The 16,381-nt window shown below is 43.9% G+C and overlaps 1 protein-coding gene and 1 pseudogene across 1 annotated transcript; both read left to right on the top strand.

Moving 5' to 3' along the window:
• The first annotated feature begins 1,593 nt into the window (after positions 1–1,593).
• On the top strand, positions 1,594–2,556 carry LOC129587003 (uncharacterized). Its single transcript, XM_055480578.1, has one exon. It carries the CDS (start codon positions 1,594–1,596, stop codon positions 2,554–2,556), a length of 963 nt encoding a protein of 320 aa, XP_055336553.1.
• Positions 2,557–8,719: 6,163 nt separating this feature from the next.
• On the top strand, positions 8,720–15,071 carry LOC129587004 (melatonin receptor type 1B-B-like; annotated as a pseudogene).
• The last annotated feature ends 1,310 nt before the right edge of the window (positions 15,072–16,381 follow it).

Here is a 16,381-nt window from a genome sequence, read left to right on the forward strand (position 1 = left end):
CCCATAGCTACAGGGCGTGGTCCACCAATCGCGTGCTGGGCGGGATGATGCTGTTGGCGTGGCTAATCCCGGTGGCTATCAGTGTGCCAGATGCACTGGAGGATCATTACAAACTGACACCGCCGTGGAACGCCTGCAGCGCCACCACGAACCGCGGTTGGATTATGATACGAGTGACCATGCTGATTCCCATCGGGAATTATCTGCCCATGGCGGTGACGCTGATCTTGTATATCGTCTTATTGGTGAAACTTAAGCGCGCTTGTGTGTTCGACGCGGCCGGGCCCAACGCCACAGAACTGTCAAAACGCCGGTGTCGTCTGTTTCAAATGTCGCGGGTCCTGTTTGCTTCGATGCTGTCGTATTGCGTCTGTTATTTCTTCATACAGCTTGTGTTCTATTTGATGCGTCCGTCCATTATTAAGGAGATTGTCGTGTTGTGGACGAGGATTGCGCACGTGTGTGCCTATGCCATGACACCGGTAAGGTTACGAAAAGCAACTGTAGTGTTAGATTCTACTGAAATATTATTTTAACCTGCGTGGTGTATTATAAAGACTATTGTTTCTGTTTTTTAGATATTGTTCTTCGCATTGAATGCCGACTACAGCAATAAGCTATGGCAAATTTTATCACGCAGAGAGAAAACATCGCGCGATGTCAGCTTGGAACTCGGGCGGTCGTAAATACCGTACGGCTAACAATAAATACAGTTGTTCGATCCCGCGCGCGCTAGCTGCCATGCTCCATTTTTAACAAGAAATTACAAGTATTTTTTACGCGCTCTTTTCCTTTATTTGGATTTTGCCCATGCAGACAGGGTTCCTGAATAAATTACTGTCCGATCGTAGTGCGCCAGCTTAAACCACTGTTGTGACTGAAATTGTATAGGCTGTGGCAAGCGGCGCGTATAAATATCGTGTAGGTTTTACTGCAGTTGTAACCAGTTGCGCCATCATGCAAGAAAAGCATAGAAAGATCTAAATGAAATGCTTTAGACTAATCATAAAGACTGAATGTACGACGTTGTGTCGATCAACCAACATTAAATGTCTAAACTTCAAAGTGATTTGACATTACGGACCGAAAGTAAAACAGTAGTAAATTATGGTTGAGCACTGCACACGCAAGATAAAAAGTTTAAACTGTCCATACCAATGGTAAGCTACCTTGAAATAACTGCAACGAATGGCGGATTCTGGATTAGCTGTCAACCTCTGCATACGGCTGTCAACCTGCTGTCAACCAGCTTAAGCAAAAAACCTTTTGCGGTAAAATATCATCATGGTAAGAGTTCCGACCTTTACTCTTTCCGTAGATAGTCAGGAAACCACAACAGCATCTCACACATACAACGGAAATAAACCTATTTCCTGTGTACGGACGCTGCATACTCTTTCTCTGTATCCGGCCAGGATACGGTTTAAATTCGTGCCTCCTTCACTAGGAAGACTTGAAATAGGTCTCTATAAACCATTAACAAAAGCTTGACAACAGTTTATACTATCTTGATGAGGCACTGGTACATTTACCTTTGAAGTCTTAATTACCGTTGTAACGCTCCCTTAGCCTTTCATAAACAATTCAGATGCTATGTTCTTCATGAATCATTCAAACGCTTCTTTTAATCAGACATTCGACTGGGACTCCGGGGCGACCATCCAGACCATCATCTCCTTTACAACCGTCGCTGTTAACGGCTTTGCGCTGGGATTGTTGATCCAAGTTCACATGCACCACAACGCTCCCTTTAATATTTATCTCATGCACCTGCTGTTGGCTAACATCTACTTGACTCTGCCGGACGCTTGCCGCATCATGGGTTACATAAACTACCCCGGTTACTTCGGCTCGGTGTGGTGTCGTCTGGCGATGTACAGCGATGAAATCGGCAGCGCCATGGTAAAGCACGCGCACCTCCTTATCAGTGTCAATCGCATCTGGGCGCTGATTTTCCCTGTCTCCTATCGCAACTGCCACACGACGACGGTGGCGCTATTGATTTGCGCGAGCGCTGTTGTCTGCTGTCACGTGGTGTTACTACCGCTCTTAATTCGCGATTATCTGTTTTATCAGTACCCGGAGAGCGCCGGGATCTGCGATACGAATGATGTGGCGCAGAGCGTGTATTCCTTTTCCGTGTACGTTATCTGCTTTATGTTTCCGAATGTGTTCATGTACGTCTCATATCCGTTTCTCTGCTGGAAATACCGCCATGGTCGCCGCGTCTTCGTGCATTTTGCGGTATCATATGCGAAGAGCACGACGACATCGGGGGGAAGTCGACGGCATTCGGAAAGGTCACCGCCAAGCCTGGCAAAGGATCATCAGCGTGGTTTCAGGGTGCTGGCGGTGTTGACGGTGACGATCTTCGTGTGCTGGACGCCATCGATGGTTCGACAAGTTCTGTTGAGAGTCTGCGGTTTCGGCTTTGATCTTCTGCAGCGGATCGGCGACACCTTGTATGCGGTGCAAGGGATCCTGGATCCAGTATTATTCGCCTTGGTGTTAGGAGATCTGCGCAAAAGATTCACGCAACTGTTTAAATGCAACTGAAATTTTACAGATATACAGTACTGAATTCACGCTGTACCTAGTTTTCCACGCACGAAGTACATAATATCCATAATAAACAATCAAATCAATAATTATTATCAGTTCAGTAATATCAGCATGACTCGTGCCTTGCGTCACACCGCGCAAAAATCGACCTTCATGCACATGAGACATAAAAAATCGTTTTATAATTATAAAACCAATGCGGCTTTCTGTGTCTGTGCCGATGGTGATTAATCAAGAGGCTGCACATGTAATGACAAGTGACCAATAATAGTCATGTTTCACAGTTACTACAACTTTCACTTTCATAGAACAGTATGTAAAAAGGTTTTAGGGAGTACGCGAAAGCGAAAGTTTTAGCTCATGTACCCCAATTTTGCACACTTCCTTTTAATCCGTTTATCTCCTTAAAGTTTCCTCTTTATTTTAACTGGGAGGGCAATAAAGTTTTTTAGTTGCTTCTTTGTTTAACTTAAATTTACGCTGAACTCGATCTGGTGGAGAAATGGATACGGTTGATAGTTTCATAACTTTTAGCTTCGCGCAAACAAAACCACATGACCGACACCAACGTTGGTGAATCAAATTCTTCGCAGTTGAAAATTGTGTTCACAAACAGAAATTTACCGAATGCTAAACACTACATGCTTTTGCTCAGTTTCACCAGAAAAGTTACAGATTAATTTAATTAATTCTACAGATTAATTTGATTAAAAGCGTACTTTCTCGAAAAGCGTACTGCTGCCTCTTTTAATCAATAGGGCATTGCATTAATTTCAATTTCATCTCCGCGTCGGCTTTGATCACGTCCAGTGCTTGCTGTCCACATCACGACAACACAGACGCAGCTTTATCTTCTCCAGGGCTCATTTCCCTGAGATAAAAGCGGGTCAGCCTGAAATACAGGCAATGACTAAACAGGGCTGTTTCTCCAATAGTAATATGATTAGTATGTATACTGTCAACCAGCGTCATTCTTTGTACTTATTGGCAAACAGCGTCAACGGCCATTGGCTCCGTTGTGGCTTCCCCAGTGATGTAATTATACTTCAGCTGTCCGATCACCACGTGCTGTTCGAAATCGCTGGTCCGCGTTTGATTAGAACAGTACTTTGTGGCGTTCCGTATCCGCACGTAACTTGTCACGGCACAAAGCTTTACCACGGACAAAGTGTCGGCCACTTCGAAGAATGCATAGTCTCGTTTCGAAACTATCGGTGCAAAGATGTATTTGCCGTTTAGGTACAAGAAAAGCCGGGACTTATTTTCTTGCGCTTCCAGCGCCGCTGCGACTGCGCTTGCTGTATGGAACAGGCTTGTATTTCCAAGGCGACATGGCAAGCTTAGCAGCTTTAATGCCTACCCCTGCTTTATTTGCTGGCAAAAAAATCTTGCTGTCGCTGTTCGTGTGCTTCTATATTACAGAAGCACGCAAACAGGTAACTACAAAATTTTTTCGCCACCAAAAAGCAGGAAATCTAGAAGCGTAAATGCTATAATCGTAGACTATTCGTAGTATATGCAAAGCACTGAATGTGCTTACGACAGTCAATGTTGGACAGTGCGGTAACTATTGGTTAGCAAAGTTTTTTGAAATGTGTGATAAGGGGCAAGTATTCAGATGCCGTTTCCTTTGTTCAGCTGACCGATGGCGATAGTATTTTTATACTGTAATTGAGTCTTTACCGGATACGCTACACTAGCACTTTGCGCGTTTTAGTACCTCATGGGGTACAATGATAAAGCCCTAGACAGGAAAAGTACAGGGGCTACTGTGGCCGATATGGATGAGCATATATAATTTTCCCCGTGCTGTTTTGTGCAAACCTTGACAGTTCTTCCGCTATGACTGGTTGATGGTATACTGTTCGTCATTGGCAAAGCAGGAAGTTATAGTTATATCATCTCGCGAGTCCGTGATTGCTAAACCAGCACAATGCATAGCTGTTTGTGATCGAATTGTGACGAATACAAATTCTTACAAAAGCGCACTGCACCTACACTTACGTAAAGTGGCTTCCATAAAAACATTTAATAAAATAAAAATCACCCTTGTTGTAGAGCGGGACGCTGTATCTATCACTTCCGCTCGTTTTCCCGAACTCCTTTCTGCTGTAGGGAACAATGAATACTACGCCGACGAGCTTACCAATTGCTCACACACCACGTAGGACTTAGTTTGTACGGAAACAGGCTACAACATCTTTTTGATACGAAACGGATACAGCGACTCGTAGCGCTATAACGACGTACAAAGTACACGTGTTTACGCTTCCTTACGTCTGTGCGCTTGTTCGTTGACCGGGACAAAATTTTGTCGATTACGGCGATTAATTTGCCACAGCACAGCAAGTTACGCACTAATAACATGTACTGTTCCTGGCACTCCTTACAATTATAGATAAGTCAGCGCGTACCGCTACCAGCTGAGGGGATTGACTTTTATATTGTTGCAAATAGAAAGGCCTAAGAAACTTTGTACGAGGTCTTTTGCAGTACGCGATACATATGAATACATTTGAAGCGTTTCGTAATAATGCATTTGAAGCTGCTTGATTGCTCACCAGGTAAACAGCAAAGAAAATTAAACTTAAAACTACTGTAGATAGATGTAATGAGAGCTTTCTTTTGATGAAGTAGGATAAGCAGTTGAAAAAATATTTTTAAATGAACTAAAAAAATCAGGAGGAGGCTGAAGTTTTCTTATAGCCTTCGACAAAGTGGATTAAAAAGTTGTCGCATACAGTTGCGGCACTTACGTGCTCAAAATCAAAAGTTTTTTCTGCTTGCCTTTGTTTTTGCGATTTTTTATGTTTAAAATTTGTGATAGAAGGAGTCAATACGCAGAATGAGTCCACTTGGCAAAAGTCAACAAACTGGTCAATCCAAATAAGTAAAGCAGAACAACATGATAAAATTGTTGCTATTAAATTAAAATAAAAACAGATTCAGGAAAGCTGTGAGTTCCAACGTAACACACTATTTTTGTTGTGTCACTGGTGTGTGCGTCATCTGATTCCCAATCAGGCAAAGAGAGCCGCGTGATCGTTCTGATAAGGGACCAAAAACAGAGCTAAAAGAACCGCAGAGACGAAATTGTACATGTTATTATTTAAAAGTAGCTGGCAAAAGCAATCTGTCTTCTTGCACAGGTCATGTCTGGCAGCAACACATAGTGGGTACAGCCACATTATGTGTATATTGCAAAACTGCAAACCGTTATTAAGTAAGAATATATTACATAGCATACATCTGTAGATCAGCAAGAGCCGTTTTCGGCAACCGGCGAGAATGTCAGCTAAGTATTTTCTGTTCATAAAAATGAAGGCTTTTCTGGGAGGATGTATCTTTCTGATGTCTTGCGCCTTGCAGTTAAAGGACGCGATAGTATTTTGGAAATAATGTGATGCCATGAACAGCAGATGCGAGGAAGTGCAGAAAGCGTTAAATATTATACATCAGTGGCCCTACAATGTCAGTTCTGCGGATGAAAAACGGGATAATGATGCGCTGTGCAGGTGCAGTACAACGGGTGACTGGTTAATATAAAATAATCTATGTAGATTCCAGGAAAGATGACAGCTGTCCACATTGATTAATAAAGAATTCTTTCTTGCTTCCATCAGCGTACACCACACTCGTAGTTTCTGCCACTATTAACTGTGGTCACAATGGTTTATCATAAAATTGGCAAGCAAATTTAAGTTTATAAGAATTTAAGGACCGAATTTAAGTTTATAAGAACATGTTAGTGTTGCCAGATTGCTTGGTCAAAGTGAACTAAACTTCTTCAAATTATTCCGCTAAAGTGTGCGTATACGACAATATCTACTGTATAAATAAATTCCAGTTCGGTACTATACTGTAGCACTGAAAATAAGCATAACATCAGGATAGCCGGTTTAATTATAGACAACTGATTACACAAAGGAACAGATAAATGCGTAGCACAGCTGCACAAGTGAAACTTGTAGTGTCACACATAAAAGTTTTTTGAGTCGCCCAACGGAGTGTAGAATCGCTTTACGAATGACAATGGACAAATATGCTTAGTCGCAGACCCGGGTCCACGCTGGGTTCCGGGTCTACAGAATCGTCCGACAGAACCATGCGAGATTGCGAGCATCCTTAATCTGGTACCGTTTTGGTCGTGCGAACGCCTCCTTTACCTGTCGACGTCAACTGCGCTCCCGTGTCCGAAGTACGTCAGTAAACTGTGGGCCCTTGGAGACCGTTCACTATCGCAATTATCGAATCACTGGGCAGACGAGTTGAGCAACACACAAGCGGAACCCGTTCTCCTGAATTTCTACGGCAGAGATCGTTGCTGAAGATGCAGCGTGGTAACGCGGCATCGGTTATGGGAATGATGGAAGGAGTGGAAAAGTTTAAATTCTGATGTTGTAAATAATTCTGATGTTGTAAATGATTCTCATGTTGTAAATAATTCTCATTGAAATTCTTATGTTGTATAGTTCTCATGTTTCGAATTATTATAAAATTACGTCTGGTATCAGTTTCGACCACAGTCTGCGGAATGTCTTACTAACACGCGACAGCTGTTGGCCGTAAACTTCCGTCCTTTTTCCCAATGAAGTAGGCGTGCTTCACATTAGAACGGCCTGGTATCTTAGGGCAAATCTTAAATTTGCTCGGTTTCCACCTACAACGTTTTACACTTGCAATTTTTTATCTATTCAGATAATTCTAAGTTTGGTTTGCTTTTTTCCCTGCTCGTTGTTCCCCCTTTGCTGTTTTCTTCCCGCTTCCTGTTTGCTGTTTGCGCATTCAAGCAGAGGTCCCGCTGACATTTTCATTATGCAAAAGCCATTCCGCTTAAATGGTGGCGGTGCGCGGGATTATCAACTGCTCCAAGGAGTGTCAAAAACAATACTTTGTACATAACCTGTATTATCAAATTAATCGCCGTAATGGCAACCTTCTCAATAACATACACTGGTCAACGAGCAAGCGTCCGCATGTGCATGTAGCGTCAAACCGATCTTTTCTAGACATGTACAGACATGTACTTCCTGCTAGAGCCCTGCACGAGCAGCAAAAGTGCTGCTCGACTCGCTCGTTTCAGCTTTCTGAAACTTCCTGCTCGCTCAGCTCGCTCGCGCCGAAACCGCCGCTCGCTCAACTCGCTCGTTTTCCAATTTTTCTTAGCTTCCGCTCGCTCAACTCGCTCGTAATTTTATTTTGGCAAATCGGCTCGCTCGTGAGATCGGACAAAAATTACGTATCAATTTTTTGCACGAATTAATTACACGTGTACCAAACTTTTCACCAAAACAAAAACTCAGTAATTGCAACAGGATGTTCAGAGACAATCACTTATATCTCCATACTGGTAGTCCGTTTCGTTACAGTTTCATTTTTTCGCTAATACCTTTCTCAAATTTTCAACTGGATGAAGTTTTTTTAATTTAGTCTGAAATAAATACATATAATAGAATGCTAGAAAATTAAAATGCACCTTTCTTAGGAGTTAGGAAGCATTCAACTGATTCATAAACCCGTCAAATAATGTTTTTGTTGGCTACAAAATATCAAAACTTAGTCCCGAGTCCCAACCAGTCTAGGAAAGTAAGTAAATCACTTCGCGCGAAGCGCGAAGGTGACGGTGCTTTAAGACCGTTTTCAGGTCGTTCAATGTAATTTTGGTAATTGTGCAGAAGTGTTTTGTACTAAAAACTTCTCCAGTTCGCACAATGTCAAGCCTGTAGGCTCGCGATCGCTCGCACCCGACCATCCCGCTCGCTCGGCTCGCTCGCAATTTTTTTTCTGTTGCTCAGCTCGTTCGCAAATTCGCAAAACGACGCCTGCTCGCTCGAAGTGCTCGCGAGCGCCGAGCGCTCGTGAGCCGGCTCGGCTCGTGCAGGGCTCTGCTTCCTGCTGATTTTTACCCACCGTAAGGGTTCAGTAAGTATTAAATTAGCCGTGAGTCTCGTGAGCACGGAGCTAGCTGCATGCGTAACCCTTTGTTATCGAACACATATCGTGCAAAACAATACCGCACCTACAATTATGTAAAGTTGTCTCCCAAAACACTTATAAAATATAAAGAACCTCTGGCTGCATAGTTTGGTGTAGGTTTACTATGTTCAAACCACTTTCGCTCGTTTTCCGGAATTCCATTCGGTTATCAGATTCAGCAATGAACACTACGCTGATGAACTTTACGTCTGCCACACCGAACGCCAGCGGCTCGCACGCGCCCCCTGTACCCGATCTTATCATTGCATCGTATGTGGTCTTGGTCGTTCTACATATTACAGCGCTCCCTCTTAATTCTGTACTAGTCGTTGCATTTCTCAGGTCGGACACCCGAAAAGTGCCCTTTGACTTTTATTTTCTCAGCCTTCTGTCCGTCAGCATCTTCTTCGACTCCACATCCCTGGCGTTCTCGGCCTTCAGCGCTTTTGCACCGAACCTGAATATTCGTGTTCCTGGATGCGTCTTCTACGTGTACACCGTCTATTCATTCAACATCGGCCAACCGCTGAATCATGCCGTCATCGCTCTCAACCGCATCTGGGCCATGGTACACCCGATCAGATTCTGTGATTTCCAAAGTAGGCGCGCAGTCGGCCGCGTGATCGCCATTATGTGGATCGTGGCCCACGCCATCGCCCTCACATCTGCCACCATCACAGCGTTACCGCCCGGCAAGCGCAATACACCAAGTTCAGTTTCATTATCCAAGCAACTCCCTCAATTGTGGAAAGTATTTCGGAGAATTTCCAGAAGATCCTCGGACTCGTGTCGTTCCTCATCACCTCGACCTCCGCATCCACCTCAAACCGCAGCGGTACGGGTGGTCAACCAACGGGTTCCAGTAATCCCACGGACCAGAGCGGCCAACAAAATTCACAGCCGGTAGGCGTTCCAGAACCGAACGAAGTCCGGGAGAGGGAAGCAGCGCAGGAAAACCAGGCGAATTGTTCATGGGCGTTTTGGGAGTGAGCATCGTCATCTGCTGGGGTCCGTATGCCATCTACTTTGGTTTCCAGAATGTGTTCCACTACTTTAGTGCCCAGGCCATTGCCGTGGCTATAGTGCTGACCACCTGCCAAAATAATGCTGACCCGATTTTGCTGTTCTTGACCGTGCCCAAGTGGAGGAAAGCCGTTACTCATTACTTTGCACGGAGCAGGGTCTAGAAGGGGCAATTACAACAAATCATGGGCCCAGACTCAAACTCTGACTCTGATTCTGACTACTCAAAGTCTGACTCTGATCGCTCAAAGTCTGACTCTGACTACTAAAAGTCTGACTCTGATTCTGAAGGTTTCTTAGGTTTTTTTAGGTTTCTTAGGGTTTTCTTAGGTTTCTTAGGTTTCTTAGGTTTCTTAGGTTTCTTAGGTTTCTTAGGTTTTCTTAGGTTTATTAGGTTTCTTAGGTTTCTTAGGTTTTTCTTAGGTTTGGACAGTCAGAGTCAGACTTTAAATGGTCAGAGTCAGAGTTTGAGCGGTCAGAGTCAGAGCTTGAGCGTGGGCCCAAATCGGCCCAAATCATGCCAGCAATCCGTAGACGTGCGTTGAAGAATGAGTGATGTGCTTTTGAATCGACGTGCAAAAAGTACCTTATAACCTCGCAAAATTTCTTTAAGTCGTATCGAATTCCGAAATATACTGAAAGTTCTTGGCATTCCAGACATGCCTATTGCTACCGCTGCAGCTCGGAAACAAGCTAGTTTATAGTTCATCTCGGTAGCTGGTAACCCATTAACCTGCTGTGTTTTGCATACACAGCATGGTAGAACTCAATTTCAAATGGTATTTTCCCTCACATTAGCATCCTAACTCCAAGTTGACAGATGCGACAAGTGACGTTTCTAATAATCTTTCGTTTATAACGACGGTATTTCCAATGAAATGTAAATGATGGAGCATCGCAACGTTTGCACTACTTCCTGTGCTGTATAAAGGATTAACGGTTAAGCTTTTATCAGTGCCTAGGCAAATACATCATACGGTTTTCATCCTCCGCCATGATTTCATAATATGCCATTCCGTATGTGTATGCAGTCAGTGCAGCCTTGACGCTTTCTTTTCCTCGCAGCAGTGTATTCCCAGCATTTGGTAATCCCCAGACAACGGGCACTTCTGCAGCGCCCAATGAGCCGCTTAACGTCATGACTCAATTAGGTTTTGCATACTTATCCAGTTCTAGGATAAAACCCTTAATCCATGCGTTGCTGGTGCTAAAGTGGAACGAAGACCGGTTGGTACTTACTGAAACGGTTGACGGGAGATTTCCAACAGCCCGGTATAAATACTGAAACTGAGTGAATTTTATGAACATTATCATTCTTCCGGCTTGTCAACTAATCTTGCCTGACCAATTGTGTAAAATGCCGGTTATCCAGTCAACATGGACTGCACCGATGGTCAACTTCACTGACCGCCCGTCTGCTTGTGTCAATTTTACCGCTAATGGGATTTGCAACAATTTGTCGCTAACAGCTACAGCGGAACCGTACATTTATCTCGAGCATAGCTTAGGTAAAACAGTGTATAAACTGAGCATCGTTGAGAAAAGCTGTAGAAAGTGTACGTTATCTCCCATTTAATAGGCTGGACGTTTATTGCCGTGTTGGTTATTGGCGGTGCCGCGCTAATTGGAACACTGGGTAATCTGTTGGTACGTGGTACTGCTGTGCGAAACTGTATTGGATAGCCATTCTTTCCCAAAAATAAAGTGCAGGCTTTTTCGTTCTGAACAGATCGTCCTGGCTGTGTGCTTAGTTAAGGTAAGAAATACAAATGTGATACTTACCGAAGTTACATGACCAGAAATAGCAAATCCAGAAAACTCTCAACGCGTTGTTCTCATGTATTGCGAATGTGAAAGTATCAATATTGTAGCCTCTGCGCACAAGCGGCAACGTGTTCGTGATCAATTTGGCACTGGCGGATCTGGTTATAACCGCCTTTATCGACCCTTTTAATGTCGTGGGTAAGAAAGTTAAACGCGTACGTTTATATTTTTAATAATAAAAGCATGTGTTCGCCGATATGTCCAAGAATTCACTTTTATACAAACTCTATACGTAGTCTTTACGGAATTTTCAGAACAGTTTCCAGAAAATATGGTGCATAATGCCAATGGTATATCGGTAAAGCTAAGATTTATTGGATAACGGTAAATTTCTTAATAAAACTTGGGAAGTTCGAGTATACATAATATTCAGCAAATGATGTAACCTTGCAAAAACAGGACCATTGTACGAACGACAAACAATAAATCGTACTGACTGAGTGAATGAGTCTGAGAGAATTCTTAGAGTGCTGAAATGCTGAATAAAAAAAACCACCGTACAAAATATAATTTATCTGTGGTTGGTTATGCTCTAATTAGGAGCTGGGGCAGGCCGGAAAGTTCTACTTCATAACGGTACTTTGTGCGGGTGGATTGCAAATTTCTGCGCACCAGCATGCATATCATCCATGTGGAATATGTAAGTGCGAGTATGTTCATCCGGCTCAACTTGGGGCGACTCCCGAGCCGGGTCCCTACAGTTGCTTTAATAATGATGTACTTAATACTCTGTACTTTCGTTGTATACCTTGAACCATAATATTACTAAACTAAGTAGTTTAGTAATATTATGCTTGAACCTATATTTTTTCTGTTGGGCAATAGGTGCGCCATCAGTCTCAATAGGTAAGTAATTGGTTCACATCGTTAAAAATTTAAGTAAGGCGTCGTGGTATTTTTTATCGTGATGATAGCATACGCAAGAAGGAGTTAATTATTGAAACAAAACTGGGAATACAAAGACGACATGCAGTTTCCTAACAGTATAGCATTAATGATGACTTTGTTCCAGATATGTCTTAATCTGCAAACCGCACCGGTACAATTCGTTCTTTACGTTTCGTACGTCGATTTTGTGCTGTGCTAGCATCTGGATAGGTGCTCATTTAATTCATATGCCCAATCACATCGGTGAGTGCTATTGACTGTAATCCACGGCATAAAGATGCAGATTACCATTGCGGCTTTTCCATTAAACACTATACATCGCAAACAAGCGCCTCTTTGCTTAAAAGCGCGCGCGTGAATCGTGCGCTCCTGGTATTGTATCTGTATGTTGCGAAATGGGCGTTCGTTACCGAAGTGACGCTGATTTTACCACTAATGTTTGGTTTGTCAGTATGCTGAAAATACTGGTAGTACCTTGAAAACATTGAGTGCTGTGTAGTGTGTACTGGAAAACTTCTATTGAATCTGTCCGGTTGCGTTCAAGGTTGGGGGATAAACCGTTTTAATACGGACTACTACATTTGCACGTTTGATATGTAAGGTGCAACCTTTCGTTCTGCAGACTATACTGATGATTTTACAATTGTGGTTTGTTGTTGTAGTTCACTGCATTCTTACGCCATATTCTTCAGTAAGTTAACGGCCCGGTTAAAAGGGTTCTGTTTGCCTTTTTTGTCCTTTATCATCACTTTCATTGATTAGCGTTCTTGGGTGTGCTCTTGCCTCTGGTGGGCGTTTTCTACGGTTACATGTGCATCTTCCTCAAAGTGCGCAGTGTGAAAGCCCAATTGCGTCAACGCGGAAAATCAGGGTCAAGAACTGCCACTGTCGACTCCCAGAGAAAAATGGAACACCAGGGAGCAACTTCGAAGCAACTTCGGTTCGGGTGGAACCGTCGAAGGTAGACAACGGTCACGTCATGGCGACCAGTTGGAAAACACGCATCCCCAAGCGTTCGGGGTTCACACAGGACAGGATGATGTCAATCTGGCCAAGACGCTGTTCAAAGCGTTTCTGCTGTTCTTTATATCTTGGTGAGGATTTTGGTTTTCAATTTTACAATCCCGGTACATATACTTGCTTTTTTAGTATTTCCGGAGAGAGAACCGTATTAGTAATATTGTAGGGTTTACAATGCTTTTGTAGACCACCCATAACTTATTCCCATGCTGATGTCGCCATCCATACGTGCTGTACCATAATATACTTAACAAGCAGCCTCTACGCTCAACGACAGAGAATCTCTGACCTTATTTACGCTGCAGCCGCAGGCATCGCAGAATTTGCCTGGCAGCACAACTAAACCTGCAGACAACAGGTGCTGCCTGGTAGTCAGCCAGCAAGGAATGTTAAACAGCAAAAGTAGCATTTGAATAGAAAGCACCAAATGGGGGCATGACGTTGCGTGGCCCATCGTTCAATGGATACTAACGCTGCTTTTGGTTTTTATTTTCAGTTTTTTGCTGTCTAATTTTCATTCTTATTAACGATACGTCAGGTATCACTTTTTGTCTTTATGGTTTGCGTTTTGCTTAACAGTATTAGTCGTTGGCTTTCGGTTATTTTTCGTTAGTCACCGCCAGGCCCGTAGCGAGACCCCTCGCCCATTTTCGAAAATGTACTTCTCCCACAATTTTTATTCGAAAATTTTTCTGAATACACCATTAAACTCGCCGTGAAATTCTGTACAAAACGGTTGAGGCCGATTTTCGAAATTCGCTTTCCCCCCAAGTCGGAATCAGCGGGCGGTCGCTGTTACGACAGCGTGCCTTTTCGGGAATTCCCTTGCGCGTTTTCAAAATTGTACTCCTTCCACAATTTTCATCCCATAATTTTTCTGAATGTACCATTGAAATCGCCGTAAAATTCTGAACAAAATGGTTGAAAGGGATTCTTGAATTCCGTTCATCGGAAAATTCGTCTTCCCGGGCGGTCGCCAATACGACAACGCAGTTCTTGGGGCATTTCCCCCTGGCCAAGGGGAATAACCCCAAGGCTGGGGTGTCGGATTGGCGACCGCCCGTGGATGTCGATTTTTGGGGGTAAACGAATTTCAAAAATCGGCCTCAACCGTTTTGTTCAGAATTTCACGGCGAGTTCAACGGTGTATTCAGATAAAGTATCCGATGAAAATTGTGGGAGGAGTACATTTTTGAAAATGGGCGAGGGGTCTCCCTACGGGCCTGGTCACCGCTAAAAGGCAGGCTGCATATTATTCTAGATAGTACTCTTTCATGTATGCCTAAAGGATTCCGTATTCTATTCTGTAGGTTTTTGTGCGTTATTTTTGTCCTGGCTCACCAACCGACCAGCGTACCCGGGTGGTTGTACGTTCTGGGTATCGTTCTGGCTCACGGCAATTCAGCGTGCAATCCCATCCTGTATGGAATGACCAACGACAGATTCCGCGACGGCTACCGTAAAGTCCTGGGTTTTGGTCCAAAACACGTGACACCGACAACAAATGGTACAACTCGTGGCACTGTTGGAGAGCTCGGTAACCTAACCGACAACAATTGTACCACCAGTAACCAAAACAAGAAGTTGCGTCGACAACCGTCATCGGCAGCGGAATCAGCAACGCTGCCGGATGTGTAAATCGAACAATTTTTGGCCGATAAAGGAGCAAAAAATGCAGTTTTCTACCTTACTGCACATAGTAATCTTTCTCATGCGATCGATGTTAGGATCAAGGTTTTTCACCTCAAGTAACAGTTGGTCCTTTCGAACCTATCTGATTTTATAAATTCTGTTTTTTAAACATCGACACCAATTACTTAAATAGATTGTCGAGATATGTTCAAGTAGGTGTTGAATTAGCATCTTGCAGCTTGATCTACATACGTGCTGGTGTTCTTTGCAAGCAAACTAGGCGACAACCCGCATATATTTTCTAGCATACCTGGACCGAATAAGAAACGGAATATCAGTAGCTTGTGCTTGATTTTTCCCGGATGTGCTGAGGCTCTTTTTTGGAACTCCAACCGATAACGCCTACCACGTAATCACCTTTAGGGTCGTCTCTTATGAAACTGCATAAATTATCCTGGCTGGCCAGCTTTCCGGAAGTTATTGAATCAAGCTTAACTAAAAGCGAGTAACGGAAAATTTCAATTCCCAAATCAACGTGATTCTGCATTTGATCATATCTATAATTATCACATTTACAATTTTATACATATGGATATGACTATGTGTACGAGTACTATGCAGTTGTGTATTTGTCGGGAAGTTTTGAACACTCCGCGACTTGCGCCTGTTCTTACATTCAGTTCACAGAAAGATTTCACAGTAAATCCAAACACGATCACATTAAGCATCAATCGACAAAGGCGGCCTAATCGCAGGGAAAATTTGGTCTAAATTTGCCCCTATCGGTGCTGTTCCCAAGATTAATGCCGCATTTCCTCGTTGGATTTCGATGCTTATTCGCTGGCGGAGATATTCCGTGGCTCGTTTTTCGCCGGTTTCCTGCCGTATCATCTGGCCGAATTCCATTATCGGGCGGGCAGCATCCGGTCTGGGCGGTCCGAGCGTCTCAAACCAAGAGCACGAAACACGTAGTCCTGACCGATATTTCTCGATCTTGTACTGCTCGTCCTGTGCTGCTGCTGCTCCCGCTCTTGCGGATGTCGCTATGATGTGCGAAATAGCCATTGTGTTGACGCAAGTAGCGTCCCAGGCCAGCATCTGTCCTGTCTCCCATGGTGTCAAGGTAACGCCATCGGGCGCTTGCTGTCTTTTGGGAAGATAGTTCAGATACCTTGTGGTTTTAATTCGCTTTCGAAGCCGGCTGATGCGAGGCTGCCCTTTACAATGGCGTTCAGGCACTTGTGCGTAGGATTCGGCCGCGGCTTTTCTTGCAGCTCAAGCCATGGTAGCCACGGGCATCCGCCCACTCGCCGCAAACACAGCGGTGTGGGGTGGTTACCGTTGCTCCAAGGCGTAAACCGACGGCGATTGGTACCGCAGAGTCCGTAAGGAGGTTGTCAAGAGAGGCAGCCGGAAGAGCTCCCAGCCATGCTCCAGTGCTCCGCTATCATTCGTG

Source organism: Paramacrobiotus metropolitanus, unplaced genomic scaffold, assembly GCF_019649055.1.
Source record: "Paramacrobiotus metropolitanus isolate TYO unplaced genomic scaffold, Prichtersi_v1.0 Parri_scaffold0000023, whole genome shotgun sequence".
Lineage (NCBI taxonomy): Eukaryota > Metazoa > Tardigrada > Eutardigrada > Parachela > Macrobiotidae > Paramacrobiotus > Paramacrobiotus metropolitanus.